We start from the raw sequence: 16,394 nt of genomic DNA on the forward strand, positions 1-16,394 counted from the left end.
AAATGTATCTTGCTTTGAAAATTCACATTCTGCTTTGAATGTGGAAAATTAATGAATGCCTGCTTCTGCACTGAGCTTATTTACAATAGCAAATTGGTTTGAATTCTTGTACCAGAGAAACAGAGTCTGTTAGTCTAAGCACTACAATTTCTCCTTCTGTAGGAGGAACTAGCTTCAATAACAATGTTCTTATTACCCACTTTTTACAATCTTGATGCAGCCTTCAAATGTTTAGAAGAAGAGTTTGGATTTGATATCCTGCCGTTCACTCCCCTTCAGGAGTCTCAAAGCGGCTAACATTCTCCTTTCCCTTCCTCCCCCACAACAAACACTCTGTGAGGTGAGTGGGGCTGAGAGACTTCAAAGAAGTGTGACTGGCCCAAGGTCACCCAGCAGCTGCATGTGGAGGAGCGGAGACGCGAACCCGGTTCCCCAGGATTACGAGACTACCGCTCTTAACAACTACACCACACTGGCTTACCATCTTGAAACCATCTAATATTTTTGTCCTAATAAATAATGTGCCATCTTACCTCTAGGAGAGACTTTTGCACTGTGATTTTACTATACACTCTGGCACCCTCTTCTCCACATACTTTTTTCAACTCTTCTTTGTTCAGAGAGAAAAGTTGTGCCCCTGTTAGTATGCCAAGATGGTCCACAGTTCTGGGAAAACATAAGCAAGTAGCTTTATTTAAATTCTTATTAGGTTTGAGAGGTTAAATAAAAAGACAAGAGACCATCAATGACATGTTGTCCCTCAAAGTCCAATAGCTACCAAGTAGGTTTCTGAATGTACAGGTAATTTGGTTATGTTTCATAACTTTGGCCTCCATTCTTAAATTTCATTAAACAGGACCCCAAAGCTCATTTGAGAAGGTCCCTTAGCCAGCTTCTAAGTGCTCGAGGTGCAAGAAATTTGAGAAGAGGCTTAGCTCCATGGCTATGGAACCTTCAGAGCACATGATGGTAAATACTTTTAGACCCCTTTCTTCAGCCCCTTTAGCAGTGTGAGTGCTGCCACCTCTGTATGCTATTCTAGGTAAATATAATGCTCCCACCTGTATGGTTTAACCTGACTCAGTATTGACACCCCCCCATACAGTGATACCCCGGGTTACATACGCTTCAGGTTACATGCGCTTTAGGTTACAGACTCCGCTAACCCAGAAATAGTACCTCAGGTTAAGAACTTTGCTTCAGGATGAGAACAGAAATCGTGCTCTGGTGGCGCGGCAGCAGCAGGAGGCCCCATTAGCTAAAGTGGTGCTTCAGGTTAAGAACAGTTTCAGGTTAAGAACAGACCTCCAGAACAAATTAAGTACTTAACCCGGGGTACCACTGCTTAATGAACAGACTGTCCAAGGGCCCATTCATCACTTTCATGGCATATTAACTTCTGACTATTGCAAGATTAACTGTGGAGGTAACACAACCCATTCCCTTGCTACTAGAGTAAAACTGAGCACACACACCCCAGTGATCTGCAAATAAGTTTTACATTGTGTTCCTCTGAAATAGTCCAGCTGGTTCCTCCAACCAGCTGGATTATTCCAGAAGAAAGAAGATAGAAGAAAGAATCTCTCAAAACAACAGAGACCTGAGAAAACATGTGGTTTGGAGTGCAGGACTCCCTTCTGAATTTCTTCTCTCCCCGCACCCCTGCTGTGCAAGTAACTTAGTTATTAAGAAAACTTTTTATTCCGCTGTCCCAAGTTCAACTTCGCATGATACAATAGGAGAAGGAAAGAAGAGTAGAAAAAGGAACACACCCTTTGCTGAAAGAATTTGCTTCCAGCCATGCTTTGACCTCCTCAGCATTAGATTCAAAGGTCAGGGGCACATGAACCTGTTGAGTCTTCTCTACTTTAAAGTTTCTCTGGGGTGGTTGTACTTTGATATTGGTGATCTTTTTCAACAGTTCATCATTGACCTCATCCATATGATGAATCAGTTCTAAAAACAGCACATAAATTTGGAGAGAAGGGGAGGGAGAGTACAAGGGTTGTCAAACTGATTAATGAACAATTCTTCAATGAACAATTATTTAATCATCTATCTCTGTCAATTAACTGGTTAAAATTTAAATGTATTTGCAAATTACCAAATCTTCATAGGCTTCTACATATTGAAGAATGAACAAGAACTTGGAATTTAACAAACAAAAGCAACCATTTGTTATAGAAAGGCCAACTTTATTAGTTTCCTTACCATCTATTTTAACAAACACACCTGAACCAATATTGCTTCCAAAAATAACAAGTTCTCTCTCATCTGCATTGCTTAATTTTTTTTACCTCACTAATTAAAATCATCCCCCAACGATTACTTCAGCTAAAGCTTTACTTGGTTGGTCTGAAATTTGCAGCCCCACAAAGCACAAATGAAAACCAATTTGTTCAAATTGAAGAGTTACCCTTTTATATCAATTTAAGCAGTTTAGGTTAATAGAAGTGAGTGTTCAGGTTAGGATAAGCAAGCAGTATTACTTCTGCAGCTATCCTATGGAGTTAAGTACACATGAAAAACAAATGCCTAATCTTTTCCCCACCCACATTTTTTCTGCTCCAAGTTCACCTCCAGGTGTTTGTAGGGCTAAACGCACATGTTAAGCCCCACGTGGAGACAAGTAACTAATAGTCATGGTATGAATAGGGAGAGCAATATGCACCCCGCTCCCACACCTTTCCCACTCCAAATTCCTTCCCCTGAAAGTTATTCTCTTTAAAAAATGAATAGGGCTAAGGTTATTCTGTGAGTATTTGCATGTCATTTGCAGTTAGTCTACAGTTATGATGACTGATTTTAATGACTCCCACCATAATTTATGTTTAAAGTGATGGCACACACTGAACATTTTAACTGAGAGGAAGAGAACATCAAACATTTCTTATGTAACCTTTTGATCTAAGGTTTTGACACTTATATGTGCACAATATGTGCTCTCAGATTAGTTAAAAAGATCATGATGTACAAATCATATGTGTTTCATTCCAGCAACTGGGCAAGGATCAAGCCTGCATTTATATAATGTAATTTTTCAAGTTGCCCTTTATACATATGTGTGATGCTATATGTGGTATTCCCCCCACCCCTTGTATTTTGGAAGTTGAAACCAAAGTACAAATTTTCGCACATGAAGTGGCTTTTAGCTGAAGTGTTCAGACTAAAGATCAGGGTTTTTGGCCTTTATAATATCAGTTGCATACCATGTCAGAAAATATAAAATGCAGCTTGTTCAGAGTGCTAGGCATTCCGACAATTGTACACTTACGTTCTTTGGCATCAGGAGAATTTCGGGCGAGCATTTCCCCAGCATAGCTGGCGGGTAACTTATGTGAGGGGCTGGATGGTCCAGTTCCCCTTGGACTCAAATCTCCTTTGTATTTCTACAAAATAAAATAAAAAATAAAAAAGTGTCTCATTAAGTGCAATGCTTTCCTTTTAAACACATTCCTACAGTCTTCCATTCCCAATTGCTGGGATGAAGATCTATAAGAGCTGAACTATCACAGCACAACTTCTTCTTCTTCTTCTTCTTCTTCTTCTTCTTCTTCTTCTTCTTCTTCTTCTTCTTCTTGCTGCTGCTGCTGCTGCTGCTGCTGCTGCTGCATGATCTATGGAGTCTCCACTTTCATTCTGTGTTGACCCCAGATATTCCTAATGATGAGCATCCTGGTAACTCCAATATGTTGGGCACTTGGTACAGCTGACAGTAGAGATGGGCCTTTGGCTATTTATGCAAAGGCATTAGGTCACATATCATTCTTTACAGAGGACAGTCCTGTGAGAGGACAGTAGTCTATCTGAAAGGCTGCCAGCCCCAACTCAAAAGAACCATAAGAAGGTTGTACACAGGATTGCCATGAGGATGAAATTGGGGAAGAGAACTATATATGCCCCTCTGATCTCCCTATAATAAAAATAATCAAATGTATGGCTACATTGCAGGTTCATGTGGCATTCAAGACTGAACATATGCACAAATTTATTTATTCACATTCATTTATATTTAAGAAGAATTTATAGCTAGGACAAACACTATCAGAGTGAGTTGGTGATTATTTAAAGTAACTGCTTTAGAGTCTGATTGCAGTGAATCGATGGCTAAATCTCACCTGTTCAATTAGCCCATAATCCTCCAGTTTCACCAGATCCAAGATGTTAAATGGGACATAACCAGCCTGCCCACTTCTATTTCGCAGCTTCCACCACTGTTTATTATCTTCCAACACCTGCAAATGTTTTTTAAAAAATCATCAGCTGGGAAAAAGTAATTCATGGTTCAAGCACCACATTGGGCAAAAGATTCCTGCACTGCGAGGGGTTGGACTACTAGATGACCCTTGTGGTGCCTTCCAACTCCACAATTCTGTGTTTCTACGATGACTTTTATGTAACTCCTTTGCCATTTTTATTTCTTTCCTTTCACCAATATACTGGAAAGCATCAAGCTTACTCTTCCTGTTCCTATCCTAAACAACCTGTAAAGACTTTTGCTCCAAAATACCTGCATAGCCTATAGGAAGGTCTTGCTAATAAGGAACAGGTAAATTTACATCCACTTCTCCCCTCCGCTTTTTGATCTCCATCTCCCAAACCACATTGCCTTCAGTTCTCTGCTGATTCATCCCTATTAGTTCTTTAAAAATAGAGAATGTGGGCCGTATGTGTAGTCTCTCCAACACTTTAGTTTAACATAGTGTATTGCTGTGAATTCTGCACACACAGTGTATGCTCTCTCCTTCTGTAGACTTGGAAGGGACCCTGAAGGGTCATCTAGTCCAACCCCTTGCAATGCAGGAATCTCAACTAGATCATATATGACAAATGGCCACCCAACCTCTGCTTAAAAACCTCCAAGGAAGGAGAGTCCACCTCCTCTTGTTGGCGTCTGCTGAAGTGTCAAACAGCTCTTACTGCCAGAAAGTTCCCGCTGATGTTTAGTTGGAATCTTCTTTCTTGTAACAATATATTCTATATAGCATTATTGTCATGGAGGGCAGAAGGATTGGTGCATGGCAAGGGTGATCAACTGACCCTTTCCAATAATAATGTCTTGGGGCAGATCCACATCTTAGATTTAAAGTATATTTAATGCACATGACTTCCCTCAAAGAATCATGGGAACTGTAGTTTAAGGGTGCTGGAAATTGTAGTGCTGTGAGGGGAATACTATGGTTCCCAGGATTCTTTGAGGAAGTCATGTGCTTTAAACTTGTGTCGGGTGTGCTTTAAATCTATGGTGTGTTTCTGCACTTGTTCCATTCTTTTACCTCCAGAATTTCCTCCTTCAGCACTGAAAGTTCATTGGCATTTCGAGCAGTGAAATCATAGCGGATTTTGGCATATCTCTTTGACGGGGCCATACCCTGTGCCTCAAAATTCCTGCAATAGAGACATAATGGGATTATGATTGGCCTCCTCTACCTGTTGAAATAAAAACCATCTAATCTAAAACAACGTATTAAAATCAAAAGATATATCAGTGAACTTTTCCATTTTAGTCTAGTATATAGACCACTTTACCTAACAACAACAACAACAACAGCACTTGGTTCTATGCAACCATAGCAAACCATAATACTAAAACAAACAGTAAACAATGTTGAATAAAAATATAACCCATTGGAATAAATTTCTAATTCAAATCACAATAGCTCTCTTAATTTATTTCATACTAACCCAGGAATTTGGAAGGATGTTGGCGCTGGAAAGTGTGTCATGCTTTGTTAAGACCACTTTGTACTAGCTAAAAGAGAAAGTGTACAATGGCAGAAGGGACTGAATCTTTTGTGATGGATGTGGATGTACTTTCTCAGTCAGGACCATCTGTTCCTCTAGCATATACCTTCTTTTAGTACGTTAAAGATTCATTGTGCCATAAGCTTTAAATGCAAGTCTTTCAGATGCCACTTTTGTGTGTGTATTTCCTGGCAGAGACTAATATGGTGACTCTAGCATTTGTATGCCATATATTGGAGCTGGATCAGAGTCACTGAGACTAGAAAGTTCTTACCTGGCTGATATTTAAAAAACAACAACACAATACAGTATTATTTGAGGACAGGTTTACAGGCTGAGATAAAACACAAGTATTTTTTATCACTTACCACTTGCATAGTTTCAGAACACTTAATAATATTACTTTTCTCAAGCACCCATTACAGTCATACCTCGGGTTGAATGTGCTTCGGGTTGAGCGCATTTGAGTTGCACTCCACGGCAACCCGGAAGTAATGGAGCGCATTACTTCTGGGTTTCGCCACTTGCGCATGTGCAGACACTCAAAATGACGTCACGCACATGTGGGAAAGCGGCAAAACGTGACCCGTGCATGCGCAGATGCACCGTCGCGGCTTACGTTGCGTTCAGGATGCGAAAGGGGCTCCGGAACGGATCCCGTTCGCATCCAGAGGTACCACTGTATTCCCTTCTATTAATCAAAAGCTTTCTTAGGCTTATATCAACATCTTTCATGGGAAACATACCTCATTATTCTACTACTTTTTATTAGTATTACTGGTTTGAATGTAAGAATTTTCCTGCATAGCCACTAAAGGTCCCTCTAATACATTCACTTTTAAAAACCCTCCTCAAAGCTTTTATGAGATTGTAATGTGGTTCATTGGTAATGTGATAAACAGTCATGCCTTGGTTTTCGAACAGCTTAGTTCTCGAACGTTTTGGCTCCTGAACGCCACAAAACCAGAAGTGACTGTTCTGGGTTTGTGAACTATTTTTGGAAGCTGAATGTCCGGCGGGACTTCCACAGCTTCTGATTGGCTGCAGGAGCTTCCTGAAGCTAATCAGAAGCCACACTTTGGTTTTCAAACATTTTGGAAGTCGAACGGACTTCCAGAACGGATTCCGTTTGACTTCCAAAGTACGACTGTATACACTTTGCATTAATATCTGAGCTTGCTATGAGAATTCTTCTTGTGTTCTTTGTTCAGTCTTGCTGATTTGGGACAACATTTGGCATTCCCACCAATAAACCCTCACAAAACCTCATAACTGGTTAAAGGATGAAGTCATCTGTGTGCACCAGAACTTGGAATCAAGACACAGGGAGGCCTAACATACTAGACAGGAAGAGAGGTAGTAATCTTTTCCAGCAGTTCTCAGAAAAGAAGCTAGGAATAAGCAGGAGAATCTGAGCTATGTTTACGTTGTGTGAAGCATGCCAGTAACATAGTGAGTCATTGGAAGGAATAGTTGGGACTAGTAGAATGGAAACCTTAAGGATAATTTCTGCCCTCCACAACCAGGTAGTTAGGCCTACACTACAGGGAGATACATGGGTGTCACTGACTCGCATTTCCACAGTAACATATAGCTGAAGAAAAGTGTGAGCTGGCATCATTATGTTAGCATTTACTCATTCTCTAGATGCAGCTGTCAGAAAAGAGGACAGACCACCTAAATGAAGTTCATTGACCACTGGTGGTTGGTGGACATACATTGGAAACACCTGGTCTATTCTATTCTATATGCTAGAAATTACCTGTTCACATGTTGAGTAACATGTTGAGCAAAAGCATCCACTGATGGACTTTGATCAGATGTCTGGACAGGCTTTATGTTCCGGCTGGAATATCCATTAGGTGATGACAGCTTAGATAAAATGGAAGAAATATTATTGCCAAATTGGGATACAGCATGTCAACATTCTCAGCATTCAAAGTCATGAAACTGAAATGTGGCTGTATAACTCATGCCTCTTTCCTGAAGGAGCCAGATCTGGGTAGCTTTCCACTGACTAGAAAGCAGCTGTTTGAGCCTCTCAAAGTGCAAATAAGACAACACTAATAATTTACCTGCCAGGCAGTGCTCACTCTATTTCTTGCATTAGAAGACAGAAGATCAAATGACAGCAAGGTGGGTGTGGTGGTTGGCAGCAGCCACATGTGTTTGAAGGAGACTTCACTTGGGAGTCAATGCAACAGTACAAAGGGTAACAAGTGTTTCACTTCTGGGGCAGGGTTTGGTATCAGCAATGAATGCCTCCTGTTTTTCCAATGAACATCTACTTGACCTTTGAAACCTGTGTTTCTGTGTCTTTCCAGTTATCTGTGTAATATTACTTTTTTTAACCCACTGTGTTTGCTTCTCACATGAATATAGTGCAGTATTTCATAAACACCACTGGGCAAAGTGTTGCTAGTGACACAATCCAGAACACAAATCTGTATAACATTTTGGATATGCAAATTTAAATGTATAATGACTCAGAGAAATTAAAGCAGAGGATATCTGGCATCTTGCCAGCATTGCACTTCGTAGTGTCCCCAGCTGTCCTATAAGCAAAGTTGTGTTTGGTTTTTTTAAAGGGGTTTAAATGCAAAATTGTGGAAAGCGGCAGGTGATAGGAGGCCTGCAGTAAAATTTCCTAACAGCACCCCTGACATTAGGTGCCACTTCCCTGAAGCTGATGAACTCAAATGTGAAGTTTAAAAGCAATTTAGGAATCTTTCTTATACTAGATCAGCTAATTTGTCTCCTGAGGCTCATTATTGTCTACTCCGACTTGCAGCAACTATCCAGGATCTGAGAAAGAAATCTTTCCAGTTACCTGTTTCCTGATACCATGAGATACCAGGGATTGAACATGGGGTAAGTTCAGCATGCAAAACTACCACTAAGCAATGGCATCATGATCATCACCATTTCCCACCCAATAAATTTCCTATGCTAAAATACTGTACACATCTGGTGGACTTCTGATTCAAATTAATTGCAAGAGGTGATAATCTGGGGATTCTTCAGTTCCTGGCATATTAATTTGTAGCCTCCACAGGTCTGATTCTCTGCTCAAATATTTGATTTTTATACAGGTGCAATTTGACCGATATTGCTACAATACATTCTATCATTGAAAAGGAGGAAACAAAACTGAAACAATGGCCTCAGTTGAGCCATATGCATGCTTGCTTCTGATAGTGGGCTGCTGCAAAATGCCATCCAGCAATCAGGGCTGCAGACATGCAGTGCTAGCCAGATGATTAGTGACAGGGCCTTTCATGAGGTTACAGGAAGAGCATTGGAGGTACAATTAATCCAGCTCTACTCCTTCCCTTCCATCAAGGCTAATAATCTCACTGGTCTGGAGGATTTCTTTCAGCATAACACAGAACATCCATTTGTGCATTTCCCTTTTGCAGGTAGAGATATGCATATGGAAGGCTGCTTCTGCGTATGTGTGTTGCCAGCTAGATTGTGTTGGGTTACTCTGGTATAAACAGCTCTCAGTGTGTCTTTGATCATCTATTCACACGAGGAACAATAGGAATACCAAAAAGAAGTAGGCATTTCATTGGAATAATTTTTCCTCTATTAGCCATACACCTGTCCACTTGTATGCTTGCAGAGTATTCAGCCCACTAAATGAGTAAGATGAAAGAAGAGAAATTAGGAGGGGTGGAGTTAAGCCTGAGTCTCACCTCATCTTGCAGGTGGCCAATATCTATTTCCCAAGGGGCTCCACGGAGTATTTCTAGAGGTGGCTCCCATCCGTTGCGGAACTTTGGAATATAGCTTGGGATGTTGGCTTCTCTTGGCCACTCAGCTCTTGGAAACACATTGAGAAGAAGTTTATATGCTGCAAGAACCTTATGGCCCACTGTACTATTCTAGGCTACAGTTGTCATTATAAAAGTCCAACACGTATTTTAGAAGTCAGCAGGCTGATGCTTTTAGGTCACTAATTGACTTAAGTGACCAAATAATGCTGGAGACAGTGTTTCCCCCCCTGTAGAGTTGAATATAGATTGAAAGGCAAATTGCTGCCCATGGTGTAGATACCCATCCCACCCTGGGTTTTGGTAAACAGGTTTTACAGGTTTTTCAATGGTTAAAAACTCTTGGGGTGGAAAGAGAATTGTGTAGTGTACACACAAGAGAAGCAAATCAAGCATTGCTACTCACAAAACCAGTTTTCAGTCTCTTAACACCTACTGTTGTACTCCAATCATTGATAGGTTTCTAAAGAGGTGTGTATGTGTGTTGTTTGTGTCAGAGAAAAATCTAGTTTCAGAACCCCTTCATAAAGTTTTAAGCCGATATTGCAAGTTAAGATATTCTGCCCCATTTTCTAAAGAAATGCACATTATTGACCCAGTTAATGCTTCTGTTCATGTGATCTCTCAAGGGGCTCTCTCCTTCACCAGCTTCAGCCAACTTTATATTCTCTTCTGGTTCTCTCCTTGAAACTAACCTTGACCTTGTCCAAGTCTCCCCCAAGGACTCCCACAGCGTCATCTCCTTTGGTGTCAGGTGCCCTTTCAGGAAATCTGTGGCGTCTCTGGAAAGAAGTGGGCTGACAACAGACCTTGCAACTTCAGGACCTCCACAGCTATTGACTATCTGGATAACATATGAGAAATCACATAAGAGGATTTTCAAAGGTGCTTCAAGATGTTTGAAAGAAAACCAGACCCCAACTCTCTACTGAAAGTATTATACTGGGTGGCTAATGGAAAGCCTAAAAAGCAAAATGGATAGTCAAATTCAAGCAGTTCAGTGGGCTCTTTCCAAAATAATATTATTGTGTATTCTCAGGATAGCTCCTGGATTGAATCTTTACTGTACTCCCACATTTTAGCTGCAAGCACACTTGGCAAAGTTAACATGGAGCAAGTTTTCACTTTAATCTTCATTATATAAACAAGGTGTTGCAAATTAGCACTTCTAGCACAACATGGGTTATGCCAGACACATCACAGAGCCATTGCAATAGGTTTTATGCAGCTGTTGGGTGATGAATAGGAGGTAATGTACTGTCTACATTCTTTAATGCCAATTCTGCTTGTTGAGTTCTCACAACATGATTACTCCTTTTAGTAGCATTTGTAGCAGAAACTAGACCTCCATCACCCACCAATTTAGCTACCCTGAGCAGGCTGGCATAGGGTTGTGACATTCAGAGCCTGTAAAGATTACTACAAGAGTTCCTGCTCAGCAAAGGCTTTCACCAAGTGAAGATTTTTCCCATTCCAGTGCTGTAGCAATGGGAGAAACTGAACTAAGAGCCTCAGTCTTTTGTCATGAGTTTCTGGCCATCTTTTGACTCACTTCAATCCTCCAGTGTAATCCTTTGGAACAAATCAGAGGTAGTTGTCCAATTAAAGTTTATAGTTATAAAAATGTTACATATACCTAAAAACATGTTTAACATTTGTTAATTTATAGGCGATTTCTGAATGGAACCTCAGTAATAAGATGTACCCTTAAATGGGTTATTACTCTCTATGCCAGGTGATTATTATGGTAGCAATGAATAAGGAAGAATGTTGAGATTATATAGTAAAGACAATTATACCAATTCCAATGGTCCAAACAGGAAATGCACTAATTCTGAAGCACTTGGATTCTGGATATGTTTTCTCAGTTTGGCCTAAAAAAGGGAAAAAATGAAATCAGGTTTAAACAAAATTTGATTTGCTGATTCTAAGGGTGCTTCCACACTATTGCTATTTTCAAGTAGGATTCAACCACACATTGGAAAATTCAGTTTGTGCAATTATAGTTTATTGGGAGGTCTTGTGCGACAAGCTCACTGCTCCAAAATATCAGACTTTTTGCAATAAGGAAAGTGACAGGAAAATGCACTGGAGAGTGTGAGAGAACACATCATTTGGTGCAATGTCATCAAAACTATCCACAAATGAAAATGGATGCTCATTAAATAGCCAATGTTGTCTAATCTGCCTGCAAACAAATCAGGATGTATGCTTAATAAACAAGTTGTCTGAAAGGCCCTAAGGTACAGAGATATCACTGTTTTCTTAAATTTTCATAGTCAGAAATGAAATCAGAAAAGCAGAAATATTTAGCTGTAACTCCAAACCTTGAAGTAAGGTTTAGCTGGCATGGGAGTCAAGCTTTATCATAACTGGAGAGTTTGTATGTTAGCCCTCTGCTATTTATTTAGGTGTTAAGCTATATTTTATGGCAGAAAAACACTTTCAGGGTAAATTCACAGAAATAACATAAAAATAATTCTCTCTCTCTCTCTCTCTCTCTCTCTCTCACACACACACACACACACACACACACTAATAAAACTAAAACAGCTGCATCAATCCATTCCTACCTAGACAATGAATCCACAGAAAACAAAAGGGTAGTCATTTATTAACTCTTGCCTAACAACCTCCCAACTTCTCCAGGCTGTGTTGGTCACTGGCTTAGATGGCTTTAAAAAAAAAAAAAAAAAAAAAAAAAAGACTACACAAATTCATGAAGGAGGAAGATAGACTTATCAATAGCTCTTAGACAGGCATAGGTAAACTCAGGCCTCCAGATGTTTTGGGACTACAACTCCTATCATCCCTGACCACTGGTCCTGTTAGCTAGGGATGATGGGACTTGTAGTCCCTAAACATCTGGAGGGCTGAGTTTGCCTATGCCTGGCCATGATAGTTAAATGGAATCTTCATTTCAAGAGGAAAGATATCTTTGAGTGACAGATGCTGCAAATGATCAACAGAGGTGACTATCACCTCATGGCCCCAATCTGTGAGCTTCCAGAGCCATCTGTATAGTTGCTGTTGGAAACAGCATTGGAATAATAGCCCCTGATCCAATCTGGCAGGGCATGTTCTTATGTTCTATCATCTGGAAAAAAGGGGACACCTCCTGAGCATTCCAAGCCCAGTAAGTTATCCGGCATATTGAACAGGCAGTACTACATTGAGGTTTAAAAGCAGAAATGGGAAACCTCTGCTTTCCAAATGCTGCTGGACCACAATGCTCATTACCCCGACCATTAGCCATGCTGAATGGGGCTGATGGAAGTTGCAGTCCAATAATACCTGGAAGGTCACAGGTTTGCCCCTGTCACTGCAAGCCTGGCCTAAGGCATTCCTGATATTATTCATATTACACTAGCAACCAACACACATGGTACTGTATAGAGTAACACCAGAGAAAATCCAGGTCCTTGAACCAAGAGTCTTCCAATCTAAATATTAGTTTGGATTTCAAAGTTTAACTTGTACAGAGCTTGTTTCAGTGATGGAGTGTGGTCTTAATGTTACCACACAAATTGCAGGTCACTGGTGCACCCAAAACCTCAAATATTTGTATTTAAAATGGGTTGCATTGGAAAGGGAAACAATGAAAGGGATTTAGGAGGATGTCAAATGCAGCCAGCAGCAGTTCAGATGAAGGCCCCTTTTATTTACATTGCTGGGAATTTGCTGTAGTGGCAAACAACGCCTCTCTTTGTTGAAGCGGAAACAGTGGCTCCTCAATACATGACAGTATTCTGCTTTACTGATATCTTGCCCGTTAACTATTTCTACTGTGACTGATATAGGGGCAACTGAGCATGTGAAAATATATGGGCGGTTCGGAAACTGTTCATGGTTAGGGTTGCCACATTTCAAAAAAGTAAAATTGAGCTTTTCTAAGGAAGACTCCAAAATTGTTGAGCTGCTCCCCCCCCCCACCCCCCGGAAGCCATTTTTACACCCGAAAACCAGGGCATGTCAGGAATTTTCCTGATGTATGGCAAGCCTATTCATGGCACTGGTGCTTCTTCCACCCAGCTACAGGGGGATTAGCAGAAGATATTTATTACATATATGACACACAGATTATGGCTTGCTAAGGGCTTGCACAGACAATCAAGCAATGTGTGCCCCAACAGCATTCTCCTCCATAGTGTGATACTTGCAGAAGTTAATAGTGGGCCAGGCCACGTGTTGTTCAGATTTGTTATGGCCTTTGGCTGAAGAGTAACAGAAGAGTGGCTTTGGTGCAGGAGGAAAGTTGTATTGCCTTCTGCTTTTTCACCTTTCTTTTTCTCAAGCAGAGCTAAGTACACAGCCTTGATATTGTCCTGATATGGAGCAACCGTGTTCTTTGTATGTAAAAGCATAACCCTTCCTTGGTATAAAATGATGGCATGAAGTATAACCATTGCCTGTCTAGTGTAGAGACAAATTATATTGTGCCTTTTGGTTCTTACCAGGAGATTTAGTGCCAACTTTGTTTTCTGGAAGCAGTCAACGAACTCAGCCTCATTTGGGGGCTTTGCCCTCAGGGTCAGAACTCCCTCTTTAAAGCAAAACAACAACCACAGTGAATACAAAGAAACAAAGGAGAGGAAGTTAAAACCACGTGGTTTTTAGAAAAGATAACATTAGCAAGGAGTTGCTGGGAGACTCCTATGCCTTTCACAGAACTGCAGTTCCCAGAGCAATTTAACAGTTAACCCCTCTTCTCAGGAAATTCTGGGAATTGTAGTTCTGTGAAGGGAATGGGAGTCTCCCAGCAGCTCTCAGCACTCTTAATAGTGGGGTAGGAGAGCTGAAAATAATGCCAATATATTTCACACTTGGCAACCAATGCACCACTTAATTTCAGATAGAACATGGGTGGATTAGGCTAAAAAAGCCCGGGACACAAATTTTCACAGCCCACTAAGTGGCTATGGTGGCTCATTTACCAAAAGTAATGCATTTAGCATTAACTCTGGAAGTGTATACTTGATTCTTTTTTAATATATATATATATGTGTGCATGTATCCTTGATTCTGACCAAACTAAGCCTCCTAGACCAAGGTTTCCCACCCCTGCCCTGAAGCTGGCAGTCTGACCCTTTATACCTGCTGGACCTTTCTTCTTGTTCTTCTTTCCCTTCTTCCTTTGGTTCAGCTGTTTGAATGCTTCTGCAGCTTTCTGAAGCTTGGCAACAAACAGCTCAATATCATCTAGAGTGCAGTTTAGGATTTGCTGCAAAGAGAGAAATGAAAAACAATAAAAATGGAAAGAGAGCCAGAGCCTTGTGCATGCCTCTCTCCTTGTCCCTTCTGTCCCTCACCACTGAAGACCAAACCAGACGAGATGCTATTTCTGTGAATGCAGATAATGTGCACAGAGAGTGTGTGTGTGTGCGTGTGCGTGTGTATAAAGAGCACCTGTGGGGGTGGCCTGAGCAGCCTCAGGACTAATGTGGTTAGGGGAGTTTAATTCTCTCATTTCATACCATTGGCACACTGGAATATTCCCTTGAAATGAAAATCTCAGGTTCAAATAAGCAATTTTTTGTTTGGACCCTGACAACAAGAGAGAACATCAAGCTTTTCCTTCCCACCCTCATGGTCCTTAGCAGCTGTGGAGCCAGAGCAGCCTATTTACATTACAAAACTGAACTTGACTTGTGTTCACAGAATTAACATTGTATTTGGTTTCGTCCTTAGAAAATGCATCTCCACCCTGTTCATCCCCTTTTCTCATCCTCCCACATAAGTTTTTTGTGGTTGTTTTTTTTAAAGTCACAGCTAACCGTTTCTTTTTCAATCTTCTGTGCTAAAATTGCCCGGGACTCTTCATAGTCCTGAGAACTGGAGCTTCGTCGATCATATTCTGTCAAACACAAAAAAAATTAGTTATCAAAAAGGAGAGGTCAAAAGTGGAGAGAAATTCAAAACACCTGCTTTCTAAAATTGACTTCTACCAAGATAATCTGCAAAGCATCATTTGATATGAATAATCATTAATATTATTGGTAACATATGGTAGGTTATGACTGTTTATAAAGGGAAGCAGAGGGAATTATTGTGGAGAGAAAATTGCTAATTAAATGTCTCAGGAGGATAAGGCACAATATGCCAGTACTGTAAATCTTGCTGATTTATTTTGTTGACTTGGACACAAAAGAGCAACCATACGTTAAGAGTCAAACAATTCATTTAGTGGGATCTGGCAAAGCTCCATCTATTCTATTGATACAGGACTCAGTTTTGCAAAATGAGGTGCAAAGGCCTCACTGCCAAGAACCTGTCTGTTAAAAGCTGCAGTGAGATTGTTCTTGTGCACAGTTCCCGCAAGCAGCTCATGTATATCTTTTTTCAGCCACATGAGAACATAAAAATAAGAGCCCTCTTGGATCAGACCAAAGACTCATCTAGTCTAATATTCTGTTGCCACTGTGGCCAACCAAATGCCCATGGGAAGCTTATGAGCCTAAACTGAGTGCAACAGGACTCTCCCAACCCATGATTCCAGAGGCATGCTATCTCCAACACTGGAAGCTGTACAGAGACACCATGGCTAGCAGCCTTTGATAGCCGCATTCTCCATTAAACCTTTATCCTTAGGGGGATTGCTGCAATCTTGTAATCGTTTTGGTTATCCCTTTTCTGAAACTTTTCTAGGTCTGGTCTACAATATCTTGCTTACACCCCAGATTTCTGGGGAATGATGCACACACCATTCTAAGTAGGGTTTTGTAAAAAGACATACAGGGTTTTGTAAAAAGATACAGTATTGGCAGTTCTTTTCTCCCCTATTGATCCCCAAAAGGGAGCACACCTTTTCACAGCAGCCACACACTGGGCTGACTTTTTCATTGGAATACCCACCAAAACCTCAATATCTCTTCT

General features: G+C 40.7%; 1 protein-coding gene across 2 annotated transcripts in view; it reads right to left on the minus strand.

The window, feature by feature from the left end:
* Window positions 1–16,394, minus strand: part of EPS8L2 (EPS8 signaling adaptor L2) — an 87,572-nt gene that overhangs the window by 4,559 nt on the left and 66,619 nt on the right. For both annotated transcript variants that reach the window (XM_081879946.1, XM_081879947.1), the window contains exons 9-20: window positions 15,296–15,375; window positions 14,616–14,742; window positions 13,976–14,064; window positions 11,321–11,395; window positions 10,217–10,365; window positions 9,444–9,570; window positions 7,508–7,617; window positions 5,277–5,388; window positions 4,119–4,235; window positions 3,275–3,389; window positions 1,773–1,956; window positions 534–666 (exon numbers count right to left, since the gene is read on the minus strand). In XM_081879946.1, the coding sequence (XP_081736072.1) occupies window positions 534–666; window positions 1,773–1,956; window positions 3,275–3,389; window positions 4,119–4,235; window positions 5,277–5,388; window positions 7,508–7,617; window positions 9,444–9,570; window positions 10,217–10,365; window positions 11,321–11,395; window positions 13,976–14,064; window positions 14,616–14,742; window positions 15,296–15,375 (1,418 nt within the window). The remainder of the gene's footprint in view (window positions 1–533; window positions 667–1,772; window positions 1,957–3,274; window positions 3,390–4,118; window positions 4,236–5,276; window positions 5,389–7,507; window positions 7,618–9,443; window positions 9,571–10,216; window positions 10,366–11,320; window positions 11,396–13,975; window positions 14,065–14,615; window positions 14,743–15,295; window positions 15,376–16,394) is intronic.

This window comes from Podarcis erhardii (genome assembly GCF_964252035.2).
Source record: "Podarcis erhardii genome assembly, chromosome: 1".
In the NCBI taxonomy this organism is placed as follows: domain Eukaryota; kingdom Metazoa; phylum Chordata; class Lepidosauria; order Squamata; family Lacertidae; genus Podarcis; species Podarcis erhardii.